Here is an 18,209-nt window from a genome sequence, read left to right as displayed (position 1 = left end):
GATGTCCCCAGCATTCCCACATCCCACTTTGCAAAGTGTCCTGATGATTTGGTGTAACCTTTTTTGTTGTCCTCCCTGGCTGGTGGGGCTGGTCTCAGTGAGGAGTTGGGGAGATGTGACTCCAGCAGCACACAGGCTGTGAGGGACAGGGATCCCACGTGGCAACAGTTGGATGCAGGGAATCCCAAAGGCATCCTTCCATGCTTCCCAGCTACAAATCATTGACTGGATGGCAGGAGGACTGGGCAAACGGGCTGGAGAAATCTGGCTTGGAGGGAGAGTCTCCCACACAAAGAGGCACTAATAAAGCCCAGCTAGGGAGGAGCATTTTTGTGAATAGTTTCAATCCATGGATGCCCCCAGATCCGGAAATTTCTGGGAGCCCAGCTGGACTTGGCTGGGCAAGGTGCTGGCTGGTGTGGCCTCATTTGGCTCACTTGGGGTGGTTTTTTAACCTGAGCTCAGCATATCCAGGGATTCAGCCCCAAACAAACATCAGATCCTTAGGATCTGATCCCCAGGTCATTTCCAAGACACTCCCAATTCTCCACCCACCCACCAGAACTGCTCCCAGCATGGACAGTGCGAGGTGGTGCCTCCAGGCCAGGCACCAGGGGCTGTAATTTGTCCTGGGTGTGGGCAGGGAAGGAAGAGAGGGTGTTTTAGCACAAGGTCACGAGTTGGGTGTGAGCCCACTCCCTGCTCCCAGAGGGGCTGGGATGGTCCCTCTGTTTCCAGGCTGGCTCTTGACAGGAACCTACAGCAGAGCCCAGCGTGGGTCACTGCAGGAGACAGGGATGGAGCAGGAGAAACGTCCTGCATCCCAAATTGATCTCAGATCCCTGTGAGGGTTCAAGAAGTCCCAGAGTTGATGATCTGTAGGAGTTTTGTGGTTTCTGGTCTGTTGAGGTGAAGCAAGGCCAAGCAGAGCCCCGTGAGCAGAGCCCCATGAGCAAAGCTACTTCCTGCCCGGCTGGAAGAAGGAAGTACCAGGCATCTCGTGGGAAGCACAGGTTTCCTGACATTTCCAGCCCATTTCCAGACCAAAGAGGCTCTGAGAAGCAGCTGAATGTTTGATTCCTGCTTTGACTTGAATCTCAGAGCTTTGGGGTGATGTTTACACACCACCAGTTGCCTGTTCCCAAAGTCCTGCAGAGACGAGGCTTGTGATCCCATTGTCCCATGATTTTTGGGGTGGGAGAGGTGGTGCTCATGGAAGATGGAGAGTGTTTCCAGAGCAGATTCCCTTGCTACTGCCACCCCAAAAGTAGGATGTCTCTCATTTGACTGTTCCTCATCCATCTAATTTCTAGTTTACACCAGTCAGAACAGTTGGACATGGAGCAGTTCTGCAAACCGGGATCCAATCCCTTGGATTTCTGTGAGCAGTGGGTTGTGGAGCTGCTCTGACAAGGAGCAAAGGCTCCCAGGGAGGCCAGGGGAGGAGCACAGCCCCATCCCTGCCTCCAGACAGCCGGATCCCAAAGGAAATTAGATTTCTCCTGTACTGCCAAGAGTTAAGCTAATTCCAGGCGCCTCTCTCGGAGATAGACTGTGTCCAATCTCGGAGCGACTCATCGGGAGAGAGAAGAATGGCCCAGTGTGGTGCGTCAGCAAGTGGCCCTGAGTCACTGGCCCTGTTCATTGTGTCATGTGTGACACTGAGCACGGCTCAGTCCCTGCACCACTCTGGATCCAGCACCACCCTGAGGGACGCGCGTCCTTCTCCCTGCCCTGAAGCCCTTGTGTCCTGCTGGTGATGGAGAGCCAGGCCAGGCTTGGGGGTGGTCATGTGGGGCTCCCAGAGAAGTTGTGGAAGTGTCCAAGGCAAGGTTACACAGGGCTTGGAGCAACCTGGTCCCGTAGGAGGTGTCCCTGCCCATGGCAGAGGGTGGAAGAGAATGGGCTTTAAGATCCCTCCAACCTAAACCATTCCATGATTCCATTATTTCCACAGAGCTGCAGGAGTGAGATCCAACAACCCAAGTCATCTTCAGGGGGTGCTGGCAGGGATTTGTTGGGATAACCTGGGAGCTGTGAGAAACAGTTTCACCTTCAATAACACCTGCTGGAGGTTTCCCTCGGGAGGTGTTGCATCCCAGTGAATCAGGAAGTGGAGCCAATTCAGAGCTGGGCTGGTTTGGGTGGCTGCTGGGGAGGTTTGAGCCCCATCCACCAGGAGTGAGGAGGCCACCAGGACAGGAGATCCATGTGTTTTCCAGGCCACGGATCCTGAGGGGTGTTCCCAAGAGGACGAGATGCCAGAGAGAGCACATGGGATGTGGATCCACTCTGGGAGCATGGGATGGGCTTTACCTGCTGCAAGGAAAGTGCTGGGTCTTCCCAGAGCGAGGCTGCAGAAGATCTTTTCTTTAGTGAGTCTGGGCTGCTGTCAATAAGTTCTGTGGTTTTAGGGCACCATATGCTGCATTCAACACTTTGCCAATCTGCTTAAACGGATCCAGACAAGGCTGTTCCCAGAGCAGGAGCAGCTGGAAGTGGTGTATGGAGCAGTCCATCATCAGGAGCCCATCAGATAAAATTCCTGCCTTTGGTCTGACATTACAACCTCCTAATCCTCCATCCCCGAGTACTCTGGCTTTGCTCTCTGAAAGAACAGCCCGGGAAGCAGACAGTGACATTGTCTCACTTAACACCACTGGCATTATTTTTATTACAAAGTGGAGGGAATGTGCCTGGAAAAGGAGCGGGTGTGCTTGGATAAAGAAGGAATGTGCCTGGATAAGCTGGGGAAGGGCTTCCTTACCCTGTGTGTCCAGGGATGCTTCACCCCAAGCCCTGTGTCCACTCAGGCAGGGGCCTTTTGCAATCCCAAATGCTCTCCACATTCCCAAAGCCACCTTGGAATAAGTGAGCTCTAAATGATTTATCCTACCAAGAACTTAAACCCAAGGGGCTTTGTCCTCTTCATCCAGTGTTCTTATCTCTTGTTCCTAAAGAAGATGCCCCATGTTGGGATTAATATGTAAAACTCAACTTTTCCTTCAGTGGACAAACTTCTCTTTGCTCAGAGAAAATTCCCAGTGGGAAGCAGTGATTCCTCCCTGGTGAGGGGGTTTCTCATCCCCAGGGAAGTGAGGGATGGTGATGTCTCCACAAGCTCCAGGTGTGGGCAGAGAGAAGGAGCAAAAGGAGTCGGGTCCAGCGTTATTCCCGGGTTTTGCACTTTCATGTAGCTGCCAGTTGTACAAATTAATTAAAAATAACTGAAGAAAAATCCCAAAGAAAGGCCCCGCTTCCTCTGGGGAACATTAATCATTAGCTGAGTCTTTTTCTTATGAAAATACAGATCCATGGTAGCCCCAGGCAGAAGATTCCCAGGGAGAGCCCTCACCATTCGTGCTCGGAGTTAGGGAAATCGCTTTGAAAGCATCTGACAACTAAAGCAGAACATGTTGAGTAACTTGGCAACACTGGGAAAACATCTGGAACTGGTTTATCTTCAACACATTTTGCTTTGCTTCAAGAGGAGATGTCAGGGCAGTTCATTCACTGCCACTCAGGGCCGCGGGCGGGGCCGGGAGACGCTCGGCTGCCGCCTGGAGGAAGGGAATAAAGGGAAAATCCCAGATATCTGCTGCTCCTGGGCAGGATCCTGTGAGGCCAGGCCATGGAGTGTCCCTGTGCTGAGCTCTGCATGTGCCTCCTGGTCTCTGGTGGCACTGAGTGTGATGGTTTGGGATGGGTTGTTGAGGTTGCCTGGAAACGCTGTGGCTGCCCTGTCCCTGGGGGTATCCAAGGCCAGGTTGGATGGAGCTTGGAGCAACCTGGGATAGTGGAGTGTCCCTCCATGGCAGGGGGTGGAACTGCATGATCTTGAAGATCCCTTCCAACCCAAACCACTCTGGGATTCCATGATTTCCACAGAGCCAAAGGGAGTGAGGTCCCATAGCCCAGGTTACCCTCAGCTTGTGATTCATCCTGTTCCCATTCCTGCTGCTGTCTGGGAAAGGAATGCCTGTAGGGCTTGGTGGAGACAATGTCAGGACAGAAACATTCCTGGATTCTGCCAGAAAGTGATGGGGCAGTGTACTAGTTTGAAAGCAAACCAGCAGGAGATTCCAAGTCAGAACTACAATTTAATAGGAAAATCAAAGTAAAGGCAGTAGTGCAGAAGCACTGGCTTAGACTGAGAGAGTCAGAGCACAACCTGCCAGCCTGTTGGTCAGGGTGGGGAGCAGTGCAGTTAAATGGGAGCTGTTGGAGTGATGGATGTGGTTCTGTCCAAGCAGTGATCCTGTAGAAAGGTCTGGTCCTTCTCTGGAGGTGCCGTGGTGGTTGTGGAGCTCTTGTCCTCTGGGAATCCAGTGGCAGTGCTCCTGTGGTGTTCCAGGCCTCAGACTGTATCCAGGTAGGAATGTTTGGTTCCTCCCCTCAGTGTGCAGGAGCTCACAATGAGATGATTTTGAGTCATTCTTTGAGACCCTTCCTCAACACGTGTCACTTGCTCCTCCTCCCCTTCTTCTGGGCATCTCCCACAGTGGTGCTGGATGTTGTGGTGGTTGTGGAACCAGCGCTTCTTGTTGTACCCTTTTTAGTGCCAGTCACAAATTCAACCTTTGTACGTTCTTTCTTGGCCTTCTTCACTTTGTCCATCTCAGTCTTCTGGGCTTTAGCTAGTGCCTCATAATGTGAATCCTCTGACCAGCTATGAGGATCAAACATGTTCTTTGGGTAATTTGTACCAATTTCATCAATGGAACAAAACTGGATCAGCTTTTCATGGATGCTGGGGTTGCGAAATTCCTTTTTGTTCTGGATGCTGTAGTTCATATCCATGCCCTCTTTTATTTTGCTCTCATACAGCTTTTTAGTTTTATCCTGCAGTTGGTTAGAACATCTGCCAGGAGGCTCAGGAGGGATTTTGATCTCATCTGGAGATGTGTTCCACACTCTCTCTGAAAAAGAAGCAACTGGTTCCTGAGGATCTCTTTCCTCCACTTCTTGGAATTCCTTTAGGTCACCAGCCTTGGGTTTTTCAGTCTGTAAATCATCATTTTCTGAGTGCCTGCTGTTGCCGTCATCCTCCTCTCTGTACCCTTCCTCATCCTGCTCCAGGTGGGTAGAGTCACCTTCTCCATGCCCGGCTGACACCAGGCTCCTCTCTCCCCTGTGCCACCCCGTGCCATCTCCCCCGTGCCATCCTCGCTGTCCCTCTCCAGGTCCAGGTCCTCACCACAAACCTCCAGCAAGGAGAGAGCACTCCAATTCACCACCACATCTTCCAGGGCTGCCCACTCTGGGCACCAGAAATGTTCCAGCTTGAAAGCAAACCAGCGGGAGATTCCAAGTCAGAACTACAATTTAATAGGAAGATTCAAGGCAGTAGTACAGAAGCACTGGCTTAGACTGACAGAGTCAGAGCACGACCTGCCAGCCTGTTGGTCAGGGTGGGGAGCAGTGCAGTTAAATGGGAGCTGTTGGAGTGATGGATGTGGTTCTGTCCAAGCAGTGATCCTGTAGAAAGGTCTGGTCCTTCTCTGGAGGTGCCGTGGTGGTTGTGGAGCTCTTGTCCTCTGGGAATCCAGTGGCAGTGCTCCTGTGGTGTTCCAGGCCTCAGACTATATCCAGGTAGGAATGTTTGGTTCCTCCCCCTGGGTGGAGCCTCTCACAAAGGGATGATGAGATTGTATGAGCCGTTCTGTGGGACCCTGCTGGCCCATCAGTGGGGATGGCTCCTCACAGAGTGGCTGGTGCTTCCCTGGGGGAGTTATCAGGGCTGAGCCATGGAGAAGAGAAAGAACACTGCCCCACCTGTCTTTGGTTACATCTTACATCATAACCCAAGACAGGCTGGGAATTCTGTGAATCAGCTTTTCCTGCTTCCCTGGGGCTTCCCGTCTCTGGGGGTTAAATTTCTCTTAAACTAGGCTGGACAAGTTGGGAAGGGCCATGTCAGGTGTTCAGGTTGGATGTTAAGGATCTCCTTCAGCCCAGAAGTTTAGCTCATGGGCATCCCAGCTGGAGGTGCCACCATCCCACAAGCCCAAAAGCATCCCTTCTCCCACAGAAGGAGCCTGCTTGGAGCTCCCGCATCACGACAGCCCTGGGGCTGCACAGCTCCCACCATGAGCCCATTTTATTCCAGGAATGGAAGGATTTTTGCAGCTTTTTTGGGTGTTCTTGGTCCAGGTGGCTCTTTGGGTGACCTCCCAGCCCTGCATGTCTCTATGAGGAAGGAGGAAGGGAGCAAAGGCAAGACTCTGGTGGGGAATGGACCATTTTTAATTGAAGATCATAAAAAAATAAGGAATAATAAATTTTAAAAGTTGTTGGGGTTTTATCAGAGCTCTCAGCCCCTCTCAAAGGCCTGTGCAGGAGATGGCTGAGTTCTGAGCCCAGTCCCTCCACCCTTTCCTGTTCCACATCTCCAGGACCTGTGTTCCAGGCAGGCCAGGAGCAATTTCCAGCCTTTTTAGCACTTCAGGATGATCCTTTTTGAGCCCAGAAGGTCGACAACTCCGCTTGTTGTAAACTGAAACTCAACAAAAAAACCCCAAGAATTAGGTTTGGCTTATGAAATTTGGGGTTGGTTTTACCATTTTTAAATGTATTTGGGAACTGGACATGCCTAAGTTGCAAAACAAAAAGACAAAAAGAGCCAGACAGTGATTTTTTTTAATTTTGAAACTTGTCACAACAAGCCAGATTGTTCATTATGACCAATTTTTTTTTTTTTTTTTGCAAATTGAGAAATGCATCCAGAACAGTCCTTTCCCACAAAACCTTTCATTTTCCAAATAGAAAACGAGGCAAAAAAAAAAAAAAATCAATCACACTTTTTCTGCTCACAGAGTTGGAACTGGCGGCAGCGGATTGGGAGAGAATAGCAATTTGTAAGGAATTCCAACCAGCTCTCCTTAAAATAGCATCCAGCCAGTTTCTCCAGGGCAGGAGGCTGGGTGGCTCCGTGGTGGGAACAGGCTGGAGCGAATCCTGGCTGAGCAGGCCGGGATAACACCTTGGGAATGCAGGGACACCTTCCCCGTGGGAATCAGAGCTGGTTTTGCCTGGGAGGAATTCCTGGGGATCCCCAGCCATGCCTCTCATGGAGGTTTGGTTTGGTTTTCTGTTCCAACCCAAACCGAATCCAGCTCCTTCGAGCCTCAGGATGCCTTCAAAAGGGAGATGGGAGGCACTGGGGTGGAAATTGGGATCAAATTCCGTGTGCTGGTCCTTGAGGGAGCCGTGTTCAGGAGGGATGTGGGGAGGGAGAGCAGGAGGAGACCCCAGCCCCTCGTGCCCTTCTCCCTCTGGAGCGTGTCCGAGCTGGGGCTCCCTGCCTTGTGCTGCTGTCCCAGGGCCTTGGGGGCACCTTGGGGACCTCGGGGGCCCCAGCCCCGCCGTGCCCAGGCTGCCAGCCCCGACCCCTTCTGGAGTGCTCGTGCCATGCGGGTGGTGACAGAGCTCGGCCCGACCCCAGCGAGGTCCCTTAACAGTGCGTGGTGGTGAGACACAAACCAACATTGCTGAGGTCAAAGTATCCTTTCCAATCCCCCGGCCCGGTTTCTCTTTCTTTCCAGCTTTTCCTCCTCCGCCTCCTGGACCCTCCCTCTGTTCCCACCCCCCTTCTGTTTCTCTTTCTCCCTTCTGTCATAAGAAAGTGACTGTGTCCTCGAGGGGACAGTTTTCTTATGCCATTTTATACACTGTGCTTCATGTTTAGAACTTTTTTGCACTAGTTCCTATTACATTTATTTTCCAAACTGGTTTGACAAAAAACAAACAAAAAAAACCCAACAAAAACACAATCCCATGCTATAATTCAGTTGTATTAAAATATTATCCTACTACTCTCTGTGTTCAATAGTCTCTGTACCTGTAATGCTTTCAGTTCTGTTGTATTTTGGGGCCGAGGTTTTCTCTGCTCCTTGTTTAACCCAGTAAAGAAATAAAATGTTAAGAATTGATGATAACTCCTCCTCCCAGTCTCTGCTGTGTCACTGGGGCCACCAGGGTCCCACGGGGACAGGCTCCCCCCAGAACCTGCTCTAAACCCCAGCCACTGTCCCATGGGGGTTGTTTTCCTGCCAAATCCAATCCCAACTGGAGGCCAGAGAGGCGGGATGGAGGGACAATAACCCTGCCTTAACTGAATTTGATTTCGTAACCTTTCTTTATATTCTTTTGTTTCTTGCTTTCACATTTCTTGCCACGGGGCTCACCTCAGAACAATAGGGGCGAAGGCTGTCACCAAGAGATTCATCAGACAATAATGACTCAACCAGGGTATCCAAATTTTGCCCAGCTGAAGTCCACACCCACACATAATCTGGAATTAATTCCTCTGGACAACAGAGCTCGGCATGGAACAGAGCGAGGACACCGCGCTCCAAATTGAGCGCTGCGTGCCAGGCTGGGAAAGGCCACGGGACAAAGCTCTGGAGTCACACTGTGGCCATCCCCATCCCGAGCTGGAAACCCTCTGCTGGGAAAGAAAACCAGGAAAAGGGGAAGAAATTAGATGGGGATGGAAATAAATGTTTTTAAAAAAACAGATTGGTGCTGGAGGCAAATGGGGGAGGCACCAGCTGTGCTGGAGAACCAAGGCAGAGCATTGGGGGCAGGAGGGGGAACTCAGGGGGCTCACAGGTGGGTCACAGTGAGAGGGGCTGGGGGTGATCATGAGGGGCCTGCACTTCCCCAGTGCGGGCAGCAGGAAGGGGGTTCTCTCTCCCTGCCCTGCTCAGGTGAGACCACACTCTGGAACCCCAAACTCAGAGCCTCAAACTCTGGAACCCCAAAATTAGAAGGACCTGGAGCTGCTGGAGCAAGTCCAGAGGAGCTCACAGAGCTGCTCCAAAGGCTGGAGTCCTTCTGGAGCCAGGCTGGGAAAGCTGGAGGCACTCACCTGGACAGGAGAAGGCTCCAGGGAGAGCTCAGGGCCCCTTCCAGTGCCTAAAGGGGCTCCAGGAGAGCTGGAGAGTGACTTGGAACAAGGGATGGAGGGACAGGACACAGGGAATGGCTTCCTCTGCCAGAGAGCAGGGTTAGATGGGATATTGGGAAGGAATTCCTGGCTGTGAGGTTGGTGAGGCCCTGGCACAGGTTGCCCAGGGAGGATGGAAGAGGTGTTTGTCCTCCCAGGCAGGAAAGCACCCACTGGAGCCTGTCCCCAGGAAGCTCAGGTGCCTCAGGTTGTCCTGCAGCAGGCAACAGCAGCCCAGGTGATTCCCAATTCCAGAGTGGCTCCTCCTGGGTGTGCCCTAAACTGCCCCAGTTTCAGAGCTCTGGGCCCCAGCTGGACTTCAGGAACTGCATAAAAGGGTCCTGCAAGGGCCTGGGCTGGTGGACAGAGTTGGGGTGTGGAATCAGCCTTTTCAGGAGGGTGTTTGGGGTCTTTTCCTTTGGGAATGCTGCTTGCAAGACGTGTCCTGGTAATCCCGCTGCTATCTCTCATTCTCCTGGGTGCTTGGGGAGCAGTGATGCCCCTCCTGAGCTCCCAGGGAAGGGTTTTGGTGGCCACGTGGTGCCCAAACTGCTGCAGCAGCTGCAAATCCACCCAGGAACGTGCTGATTCCCAAGGATTTGATTAGGGGGGATTTGAGTTAAGTGGATGTGAATTTTCATGGCTATAGGGGCTGTGCACATCAAAGCTGGGAGGCAGCGTGGGGCCAGGGAGAAGTTTCTCAGCTGTAAATTTGCCTCGTGACTCCATAAAAATTATGATGGGCAGCATGGAAAGAATTCTGCTGGAAAGAGCCTGGAAAATGCTGCACCCCCGAGAAAACAACACAGAGGGCTGCAGACCCAAATCAAAGTCCAGGCCTGGGCATGTTTTGAGGTGTGAGATGGGACACTCCAGATGCTGAAGTCCTGGGTGGGGTCTGGGTTTTGAACCTCAGCCCTTCTTGGATGTGGATTAGGAATTCTTCTTTTATGTCTTTATTTATAGTTTAATAGATGGCACACCAGCTCCTGCCTTCTGGGTTATCAAAAAAGGAAAAGAACCATTTTCAAATGAGAATTTCTGAGCAATTTCAGGCCTCCTGCAGCTTCTCCATCCTCCCTGAGCAGAGGAGAGCTCAGGCTTCATGGAAATCCAGAAACAGGGTTCTAAAAATGTGCTTGAGATCCTTGTTTTTCACACCAACACTTGACCATGGGAGATTAAGAATTCTGAAGAGGGGATTCCTCCTCTCAGGAATGCAGTTTCATGGTGTTTTCCACCTACCAGGAGACTCCAGGATGATTTCAGGCCTTTCCAAGCCTGAACATTCTGGATACATTCCAACTGGAGCTCCTGATGTTGGTGAGTTCTGCATTTATTTTTCTGGCATCAATCAGGTTTTTTGGGTGTGTTTATGGCTTTTGTGACTTGACAATGTGATGCCACCTCAGCCAACTGATGAAAATCCTGGAGTGAGGAGTTGACGTTATTAATGATTGTCATTTTCCACATTTTTTGCCTGAAGGACTCCTTTGTTCTCTTCTTTTTGTCTCTGTGTTAAGTAACAGCTTACAATTAATTTTTCATTCCAGCCCCCTTTGCCCTGGCAGAGCCTGGAGGGGCTGTGGAAGGTGGGTTTGTGTGGATTTCCATGGATGCTGTGAGCCAGATGGGTTTTACTGGGTGATTTTTCTCCTTCGTTCTGCTTTTCCTGGTTTCTCCTTTGGATCATGGCCTTGGATCTGTTTTGGTACCTGAGGAAGATCAAGGTTCCACTGTTGTGTTTTCCCCACTGAAAAAATCTGTTGTTTTTGTTAATTCAACTTTAATTGCAGTGAATTGATGGGCAAGAGCTGGGGAGGGTTGGGTTTATTGGGTTTGCTGCCTCCACTTCCCCCTGGTTTCTTGTTCACCCTTCACACTCACAGTGTCACCTTTCCAAGGGCTCACAGCCAGCTCTGATCTCTGCTCCCTGCAACCTGGAACAGCACCCAAAGAACAGCTGGAGCTGTGTCAGGGCAGGTTGAGGTTGGATTTTAGGGAAAGGTTCTTCTCCCAGAGGGTGTTGGACACTGGAAGGGCTCCCAGGGAATGGGCACTCCCCAGATCTGAGTTTGGACTCTCCCAGGCACAGGGTGGGATTGTTGGGGTGTCTGTGCAGGGCCAGGGCTTGCACTGGATGATCCTGTGGGTCCCTTCCAGCTCAGGAAATCCTGGGATTCTGTGACTCTTCTTCCTCCAGTCTCAGCATCTTTTGACCACTCTCTTCTCTCCCTCAGCTGTGTTGCTTGATCTTTTCTCCAAAACTCGTTGGGCTTGGGGTTTTTTTTAATAGAATTATTTGGGTTGGGATCTTTGGGTCATTTCTAGCCCACTCTAGTTCCTTGCAGAATGGTTTCTGTCCCCCCAGATCCCTTCCCTGGGCTCAGAGCCCAGCCCAGGTGAACAACCAGCCCCAGGTAAGCCCAGCACAGGCTTGGAGCAAAGCCCCACTGCCAGGAGATCCCCTGACATGTTTGTACTCATAAACTTGTCAACATTTGGCTTCTTTTGTCCCTCTTGAGGAAAATTGCTGCTGTTCCTCACCCCATGTCAGCTCCCAGGCCGCGTTGGGAACGGTGCTAAAACCCCTGCTGTGGGCCAGGCTCCGGTGGGAGCTGTCACTACCTCGGGGTCAGGAAGCCAACGGGAACCTCTGTTCCATAAACTGTGAGTTTTTCATAAAAGCCTTTCTAATTTGTACCAAAGAGACTCCAGCACACCCTTGGGACTGGTAAAAATAATAATAGTTTGAGTGGTGGAAGACTGTGAATTTGAAACAGAAGGTTGTGAGATCCACGAGAATTACCCGAAACGTCAACGTTGGACATCAATTAATGTAATTTAGATATACAATGAGATAGCAAAGATTCCCACAAAGGACTGTCAGCTCTTACCTCTTCAGATCTTGGTGAGATAAAGCAGATGTTTCCATCCCATTGATCCAGAGGAATCGGCCCTTCCATCCCAGAGCGCGCTGCTCCAATCGCCCGGGAATTATTCCTCACCAAAATTACAGGGTTTGCTATTTTTCAATCATTTTTTTATTCATTCTGAGATGAAATGCACATGTTCCTATCAGCAGGTTTAGCTTAGGAATGCTGCGTTCCCAAAGCCAGGAGTCTCCTCATGGAGGAGAGGTGAAGGCAAATGGCACTCGGAGCTGGAGCTGTTCCCTCTGGAAAGGTCCCCCTGTAACACCCAATTTAATCTTTACTATTCCATCCCCAACAAATGGCTCCTGCCCCTTCCCAAATCCCCTCAGCCAGGCTCACATGGAGTGCTTTATCCTGCCTTGATCTCACACGGGCTCCGCAGAGGAAATTGCTGCTTTAGGGCTGTGTTCTGGAGGATATTCTGTCTGAGCCTTGTGATCTTTCTCCTCACTTAAATCCACAAGTGCTGGCATGCTGGGGAGAACAAACATGTGGGGTTTTCCTTCCCTGGTTATTGCTGTCATCTCACATTAACAATCCCAAGGCTGGAAATCGCTGAAATCCTGGGTCACCTGGAAACTAAGCCCCGGATGTGGGGTCCTGTAGCTGGATCAGGGCCTGGGCATGCAGTTTCCAATCACTGTGAGCAGAAAAAGACACTTCCATATGTTCTCCTTATGACTGTTCCTGCTTTGATATGAATTCCTTGGATTTACCCTTTTTAAAGCCAGGGCTTCAGTTCTTAATGCTGGACTCGCCCTGCCTTACCCAAAATGCTTGAAAGTTTGAGTTGAGGCCAGAACTGAGCTTTGGAAAAGGGTCTGGAGTGCCAGGAAAAGGGAGAATGGCTTCAACCCAACAGACGGAAGAGTTAGGTATAATTTTGGGAAGAAATTCTCCCCTGGCCAGAGAAGATGTGGCTGCCTCTGGATTCCTGGAAGTGTCCAAGGCCAGGCTGGACAGGGCTTGGAGCAGCCTGGGCTGGTGGAAGCTGTCCCTGTCCATGGCAGGGGCTGGGATGGGATCAGTTTTAAGGTCCCTTCCCACCCAAACCATCCTGGGATTCTATACTGGGGCTGGAACTGTGGCCCTGCTCCATCTGCAAGGGATTTTAGGCACTTTACAGTTGTCTGTCTTTAGTACAGAAATTGCATCTTTAGGCTCAAATCATTATCCATGGAATTTACATCTCTAAAGACAGAGAAGCAAAAGCCAAAGAGGCTGAAATGGGGACATGGGCCACAAACCTGTGGCAGGGGATTTCCAGGAGCTCTCCTGTCAGAATTGCCCCTGCCTGGAGAAGACACCAGCGGTAGAGTTTCCTTTGCCCACAACACGGTGCTAATCCCACATGCTTCTGGCAGTGGGAAGCCATTCCCTGTGTCCTGTCACTCCATCCCTTGTCCAAAGTCCCTTTCCAGCCCTCCTGGAGCCCCTTTAGGCACTGGAAGGGGCTCTCAGGCTGTGGCAAAGCTGCTGCAGACCCTTGTGCTGTGAGAGCAGCCATGCTTTGGGTGGGGAGGGCTCTGTTTGAGGGGTTTCCCACCTGGACAGGGTGTGGCTCTGTGGGGTGGAACCCTTTCCCCAAGGAGCCCCAAATCCAGAGCTGTGCTCCTGGGCAAACAGGAAAAACAATGAATCCATGAAGTTGGAAAAGACCATGAATCCATGAAGTTGGAAAAAAAATCCATGAAGCTGGGAAAGACCTGAGAGATCACTGACTCCAACCCAGGGCCCAGCAAGGCCACGGCACCAGGCAGGCTGGAGAAATCCTTGCCAAGGGGCAGGGAGAGCAGCCCCTGGCTGTAATCCCTGGCCAGGCTCGGCACTAAGGGTGCAGCTCCCTCCTTTCCCTTCTCCTCCTTTTCCCTGCCTTTTGGTGAGCGACGCGAGGGGCAGAGCGGGCTCTGGGCTCTCTGGCAGAGCATCTTTCATGTGGCACGTCTGCTCCTCGAGGCGCAGATCGTATCCTCTTTCCCTGGCACCAGCACAGCCCCAAAGTGGCACCCCCAGCACAATGCCTTGGCCGGCTGCGGCGCTGACCCGGGATGTGGGAGCCGAGGGGTCGGCGTGAGGGGGCCAGGAGGCACCGGGGAGGTTGAATAACGTGGTGTGGAATATCATTGTTCCAGCCAGGATGAGTAAGAGCACAGCTGAGCCTGGTCACCGACGGCACTGCCACGATTCCGGGGGAGGCAGGGGCTCGGAGACGGCTGCACAGTTGAAAATCAAGACAATGAGTCTATAAAAGTTTAAGAACTGAATAGATCCCGAACATTTGGTTCTCATTATCACCAAATAACATATAAATAAACATACAACAGAACCAAGAGCAGCATCTTCCTCACCCCCTCTGCAAGAAGTTGTGTTTAGGCTGAGCTCGGCCTCCTCGGCCAAACCTCCTCCTGTGTGCTCCGGGATGGAGTCGTGGGGCTGCCAGGCCTCATCTTCCTTCAAAACACAGCAAAGCCTGGTCCAGGCAGGAAAGTGAGGTGTCAGTGTGCTGCTGCTCCTTAAAAGTCAGCAGTGCAGCGGGAAATGTGAAAATAAACCCAGCAAGAGTCAATACAGCTGTTTTTGTTGCTGTTTTTTGTTGTAAAAAGCCCATCCCACCCTGTGCCACCTTCCTCTATCCCAGGCTGCTCCAAGCTCCATCCATCCTGGCCTTGGGCACCCCCAGGGATGGGGCAGCCACAGCTTCTGTGAGCAACTTAGTGTTCATTGTGAGAATTCATGGGGGAAGATGAGAGGGAGAGATGAATGATCAGAGACACTGTGCTGTCCTGAGAGGGAAAATCTTGGAAGAATCCCTGGCAGAGCTAGGAAAAAAAAGTCATGAATGTGATTCCTTAATACATCTTGCTCTTCTAAGATGAGTGCATTGCTCAATCCCTGCCCCTGTGGAAGCAGTTGGACACAATTACCTTTCCTGCATGGACAGAGCTCACAGTTACTGAAAAAACAGTCTTAAGAAAAGCAGATTTTATGGAACATCTTAGATCTCACTGAGGAAGAGGAATTGAAACTGCAGTGCTGGATGGAGGCTCCATAAAATCAGGATTCTCCTTCCTAGGGGCTTGTAAACGCCCGTGGATGTGCTGTTGGAGTGCCAGGATTTCAGGTTTTAGGAGACTTTATTGTACTCATGTTGTTGAGAACATCACTGAGAGAGCAAGGGATGGCTTTCCTCAAAAGAAAGTCAGGAATTCCAAAGCTTTTAGGTCACACATGTTAAACTGACTCTGCAGCCGCTGCAGGAATTGCAGCTGCTGCCAAAATGTAAATGGGAAATGGGCTCAAAGCTGCTTTACATCACTCGAAGATTCCCTGATCCGTGGAATTCACATGCAGAGGGGCACCCAGACCTGCCACCTGTGCTGTGCAGGGCTGTACCCATTCCAAAGGGAAGGGAGATCTCCTAAGCTGCAGCAGCTTCCTCCCACCTGCGGTTAAATCCTGCTGGGATGGGAAGGCAGTGCTGGAAAAAACCCAGCAAGTTTGGGAATCAAGAGAAAAAGTCATTCCAGAAACGTCCCCTGTGTGCTCTCCTCCTCTGCAGCCTCTGCACACCCTCCCCAGGACCCTCAACCTCTTTATTTTCCCACAGAGAGCATCAGGGATCCTGTCCCTTCTGCATCTTCCCCAGCCTCTGGCTCCTGCTTCTCCTGGACCAGGACCCTTGGAGCACAGGCAGGAGACAAAAAACAGCTCAAACCTTTGAGGGTTTTCATCCATGTAATGAAGTTTTTCAGGGATGGCAGAGGAAGAGGAGGGAATGCTCAGAACAAGAGGAATTAAAGCAGAATCTCAGAGAAACTGGAACCACAGACTGTGGGGCTCGACTGGTCTGGGTGTGAGGATCCCACTTATTAATTATGTTTTATTTCCATCATCACAGGGGATTCCTTTTTGATTAGTGGGATGCTGGTCAGCTCTAGGAGGCAGAAATCCCTCACTGTGAGGATTTGGCCCAAATCCCTGATGAGATCAAGGCAGGAATGGAAAGCTCACATCTTCCCCCTGACCCAGCCCCAGGCCCACCTGACCTCGAAAATTCACCTTCAGAGTAACCTGAATGACTCTGGAATACGGGATGAGGCTGCTGCAAGTGTGGGTAGGTCCATGGAGGATTGGGGTTGGGATTTTCATCTTGAAAAACAGGATTTTGGTGGTGCAGGAGTTGGCCTTGGTGATCCTTGCGGGTCCCTTCCAACTCAGGATATTCTGTGATTCTGTGAAAACCAGCAACAACACCAAGCACTCAGATAATTATAAATGTTCCTGAAATAATTACAGGGTTTTGAACAGAGGGTTCATTTGTGTTTATTTGCTTTTTGCTCCTCAGTTGTTGGCGTTGGCAGCGCTTGATGCTTCCAGTTTTGCTCTTCCCAAATATTAGGGAAACATTTCTTTCTTGAATGAAAACAGAGACTCTCATGGAAGTTCATGTCTATGACACAGGACTTAGAGGAAAAAAACCCAAACCCTTACTGCAGGAAAACAAGGCCAGGAAGGGCTGGAAAAGGTCGTCCTCCTCCCCAAAGGTAGGACAAGGCCACCGTGGGACCTTTCTGGCTGTGATCTGTGGCATGAAGACCCCACAAATCCTCAGACGATGTGTCCCAGGACTCGGAAGGGTTTTTCATGGAAGGGACAGCCTGGTGGGAAACTCACCCTGGCCCAGGCCTGGCAGCACAGACCTGCCACGGGACCACCCAGCTCTGGGCACCCACGCGGGGGGCTCACCAGGACCCCTCCCAGGGCTGTGCTGGTGACAGCCCCTGGTGCTGGCCCTTGCTGGACATCAGGGGATGGCTCTGACCTCTCCCAGCACTGCTGGCCTGCTCTGCTTCCTGTGATCCTCCCAAACCAGCCGGAATCCTCCTCTGCAGTGCCACCTCCTCTGCGGCCATTAACTCCTCGGATTTAATCCCTCTTTTCCTTTTGCTTTTCCAAATCACATCCTATTCTCTCCAGGCCACCTCTCGAGTTTGTTCAGAACATCTCTAATTTCTCAGTTCAAATTTCCTGGCAGCCTGTGAGCATCACACAGCACCTTAATCATCTAATTATCCCTCTTGTTATCAATTAAACCCCCTGATTGGAAGTAGAGCCAGCACAGGTTTTGCCAGCTCCTTTCCATGAGCTTTAAGGTCCTTCCAAACAAAACCAGGTGTGATTCGACACCATGCTTCCCTCTCCAAATCCACTCCCCTCCCTGGTTCACTCTTTCCCAGGCTGTTTCCCAGCTCCCATTAGTTCCCAGCAGTGACACTCAGCCTTTAGCAAGCTGCAGAGCACTCACACAGCCCTGGGCACCCTGTGTCACCCAGGTGACAGCGCTGCCCCAGCCCGGGATCGGCGGTGTTGGGTGCCCGCTCCCAGGAATGCTCCACCGGCTGCAGGAATGCGGTCACGGGGGCCGGGATCGGCTCCGGCCGTACCGGGACTGGGGTCGGGACTGGGATGGGGATGTGGCAGGGACTGGGATTTGGATCAGGACCAGGACTGGGATCGGAAGCGGGACTGAGCCCTCCTGAACCGCACTGGGCACGGGCCCAGCCACCTGCGTGCCAGTCCCGGGACAGGGACCGGGATTGGGATCAGGGATAATGGATAAGGGGTGGGGATGGGGATCGGGACTAGGGATAAGGGATAAGGGGTGGGGATGGGGATCGGGACTAGGGATAAGGGATAAGGGATGGGGATGGGGATCGGGACTAGGGATAAGGGGTGGGGATGGGGATCGGGACTAGGGATAAGGGGTGGGGATCGGGATAAGAGATAAGGGATGGGGATGGGGATCGGGATAAGGGATGGCGATCGGGACGGGGCTCGCAGATGGGCGCGGCTCCGGCCCTGTCTGACCCCGCCCTCTAATTTGCATACCCCGCCCCGCAGTGCCGCCGCCGCCGCTCAGGCTCCGCCCCTTCCCTGCCCAGGCCCCGCCCCCCGGCCGGACGCTGAGGCGGCGCTGCGGCTGCCGAGCCCCGCCCCTCCCCGCCGGGCCCCGCGGCGCCAGCAGGTGGGTCCGGCCGGGGCGGGGGGACCGCGGGGGCTCCGCGCTGCCCGGGGCCATCCCCCGGCTCCATCCCCGCGCTCGGCCGCCGCGCCCCGGGGCGCTTCGGAGCGGCCCCTCGGAGGAGTTTGGTGCAGAAAGGGGGCAAAGCCCCAACTCGCGGTGCGGGGGTGAAGTGCGGGGGGGGCTCGTCTGGGCTGGGGGTGACGGGCTGCGGGGCCGCCCGTGTTCCACCTGCTGCTCGCGGTTTCCCTGTCGCGACAGACCCGCCGTGTGTCCCGATAGCCCAGCCTTGGCCGGGGGC

At 52.3% G+C, this 18,209-nt stretch overlaps 1 protein-coding gene across 1 annotated transcript; it reads right to left on the bottom strand.

Annotated features, from left to right (window-relative positions):
• Positions 1-4,427: 4,427 nt before the first annotated feature.
• Positions 4,428-17,965, bottom strand: LOC120508699 (SAP30-binding protein-like). Its single transcript, XM_039722563.1, is given in 3 exon segments — positions 4,428-5,120; positions 5,123-5,260; positions 17,776-17,965. Coding segments are annotated over 3 exon segments (987 nt in total). The 3' UTR covers positions 4,428-4,461.
• Between the last annotated feature and the right edge of the window lie 244 nt (positions 17,966-18,209).

This window comes from Passer montanus, unplaced genomic scaffold, assembly GCF_014805655.1.
Source record: "Passer montanus isolate IOZ18808 unplaced genomic scaffold, ASM1480565v1 scaffold49, whole genome shotgun sequence".
NCBI classification, from domain to species: Eukaryota; Metazoa; Chordata; class Aves; order Passeriformes; family Passeridae; genus Passer; species Passer montanus.
Note: the sequence above shows the minus strand (reverse complement) of the source record. Positions and strands in the feature narration are given on the sequence as shown.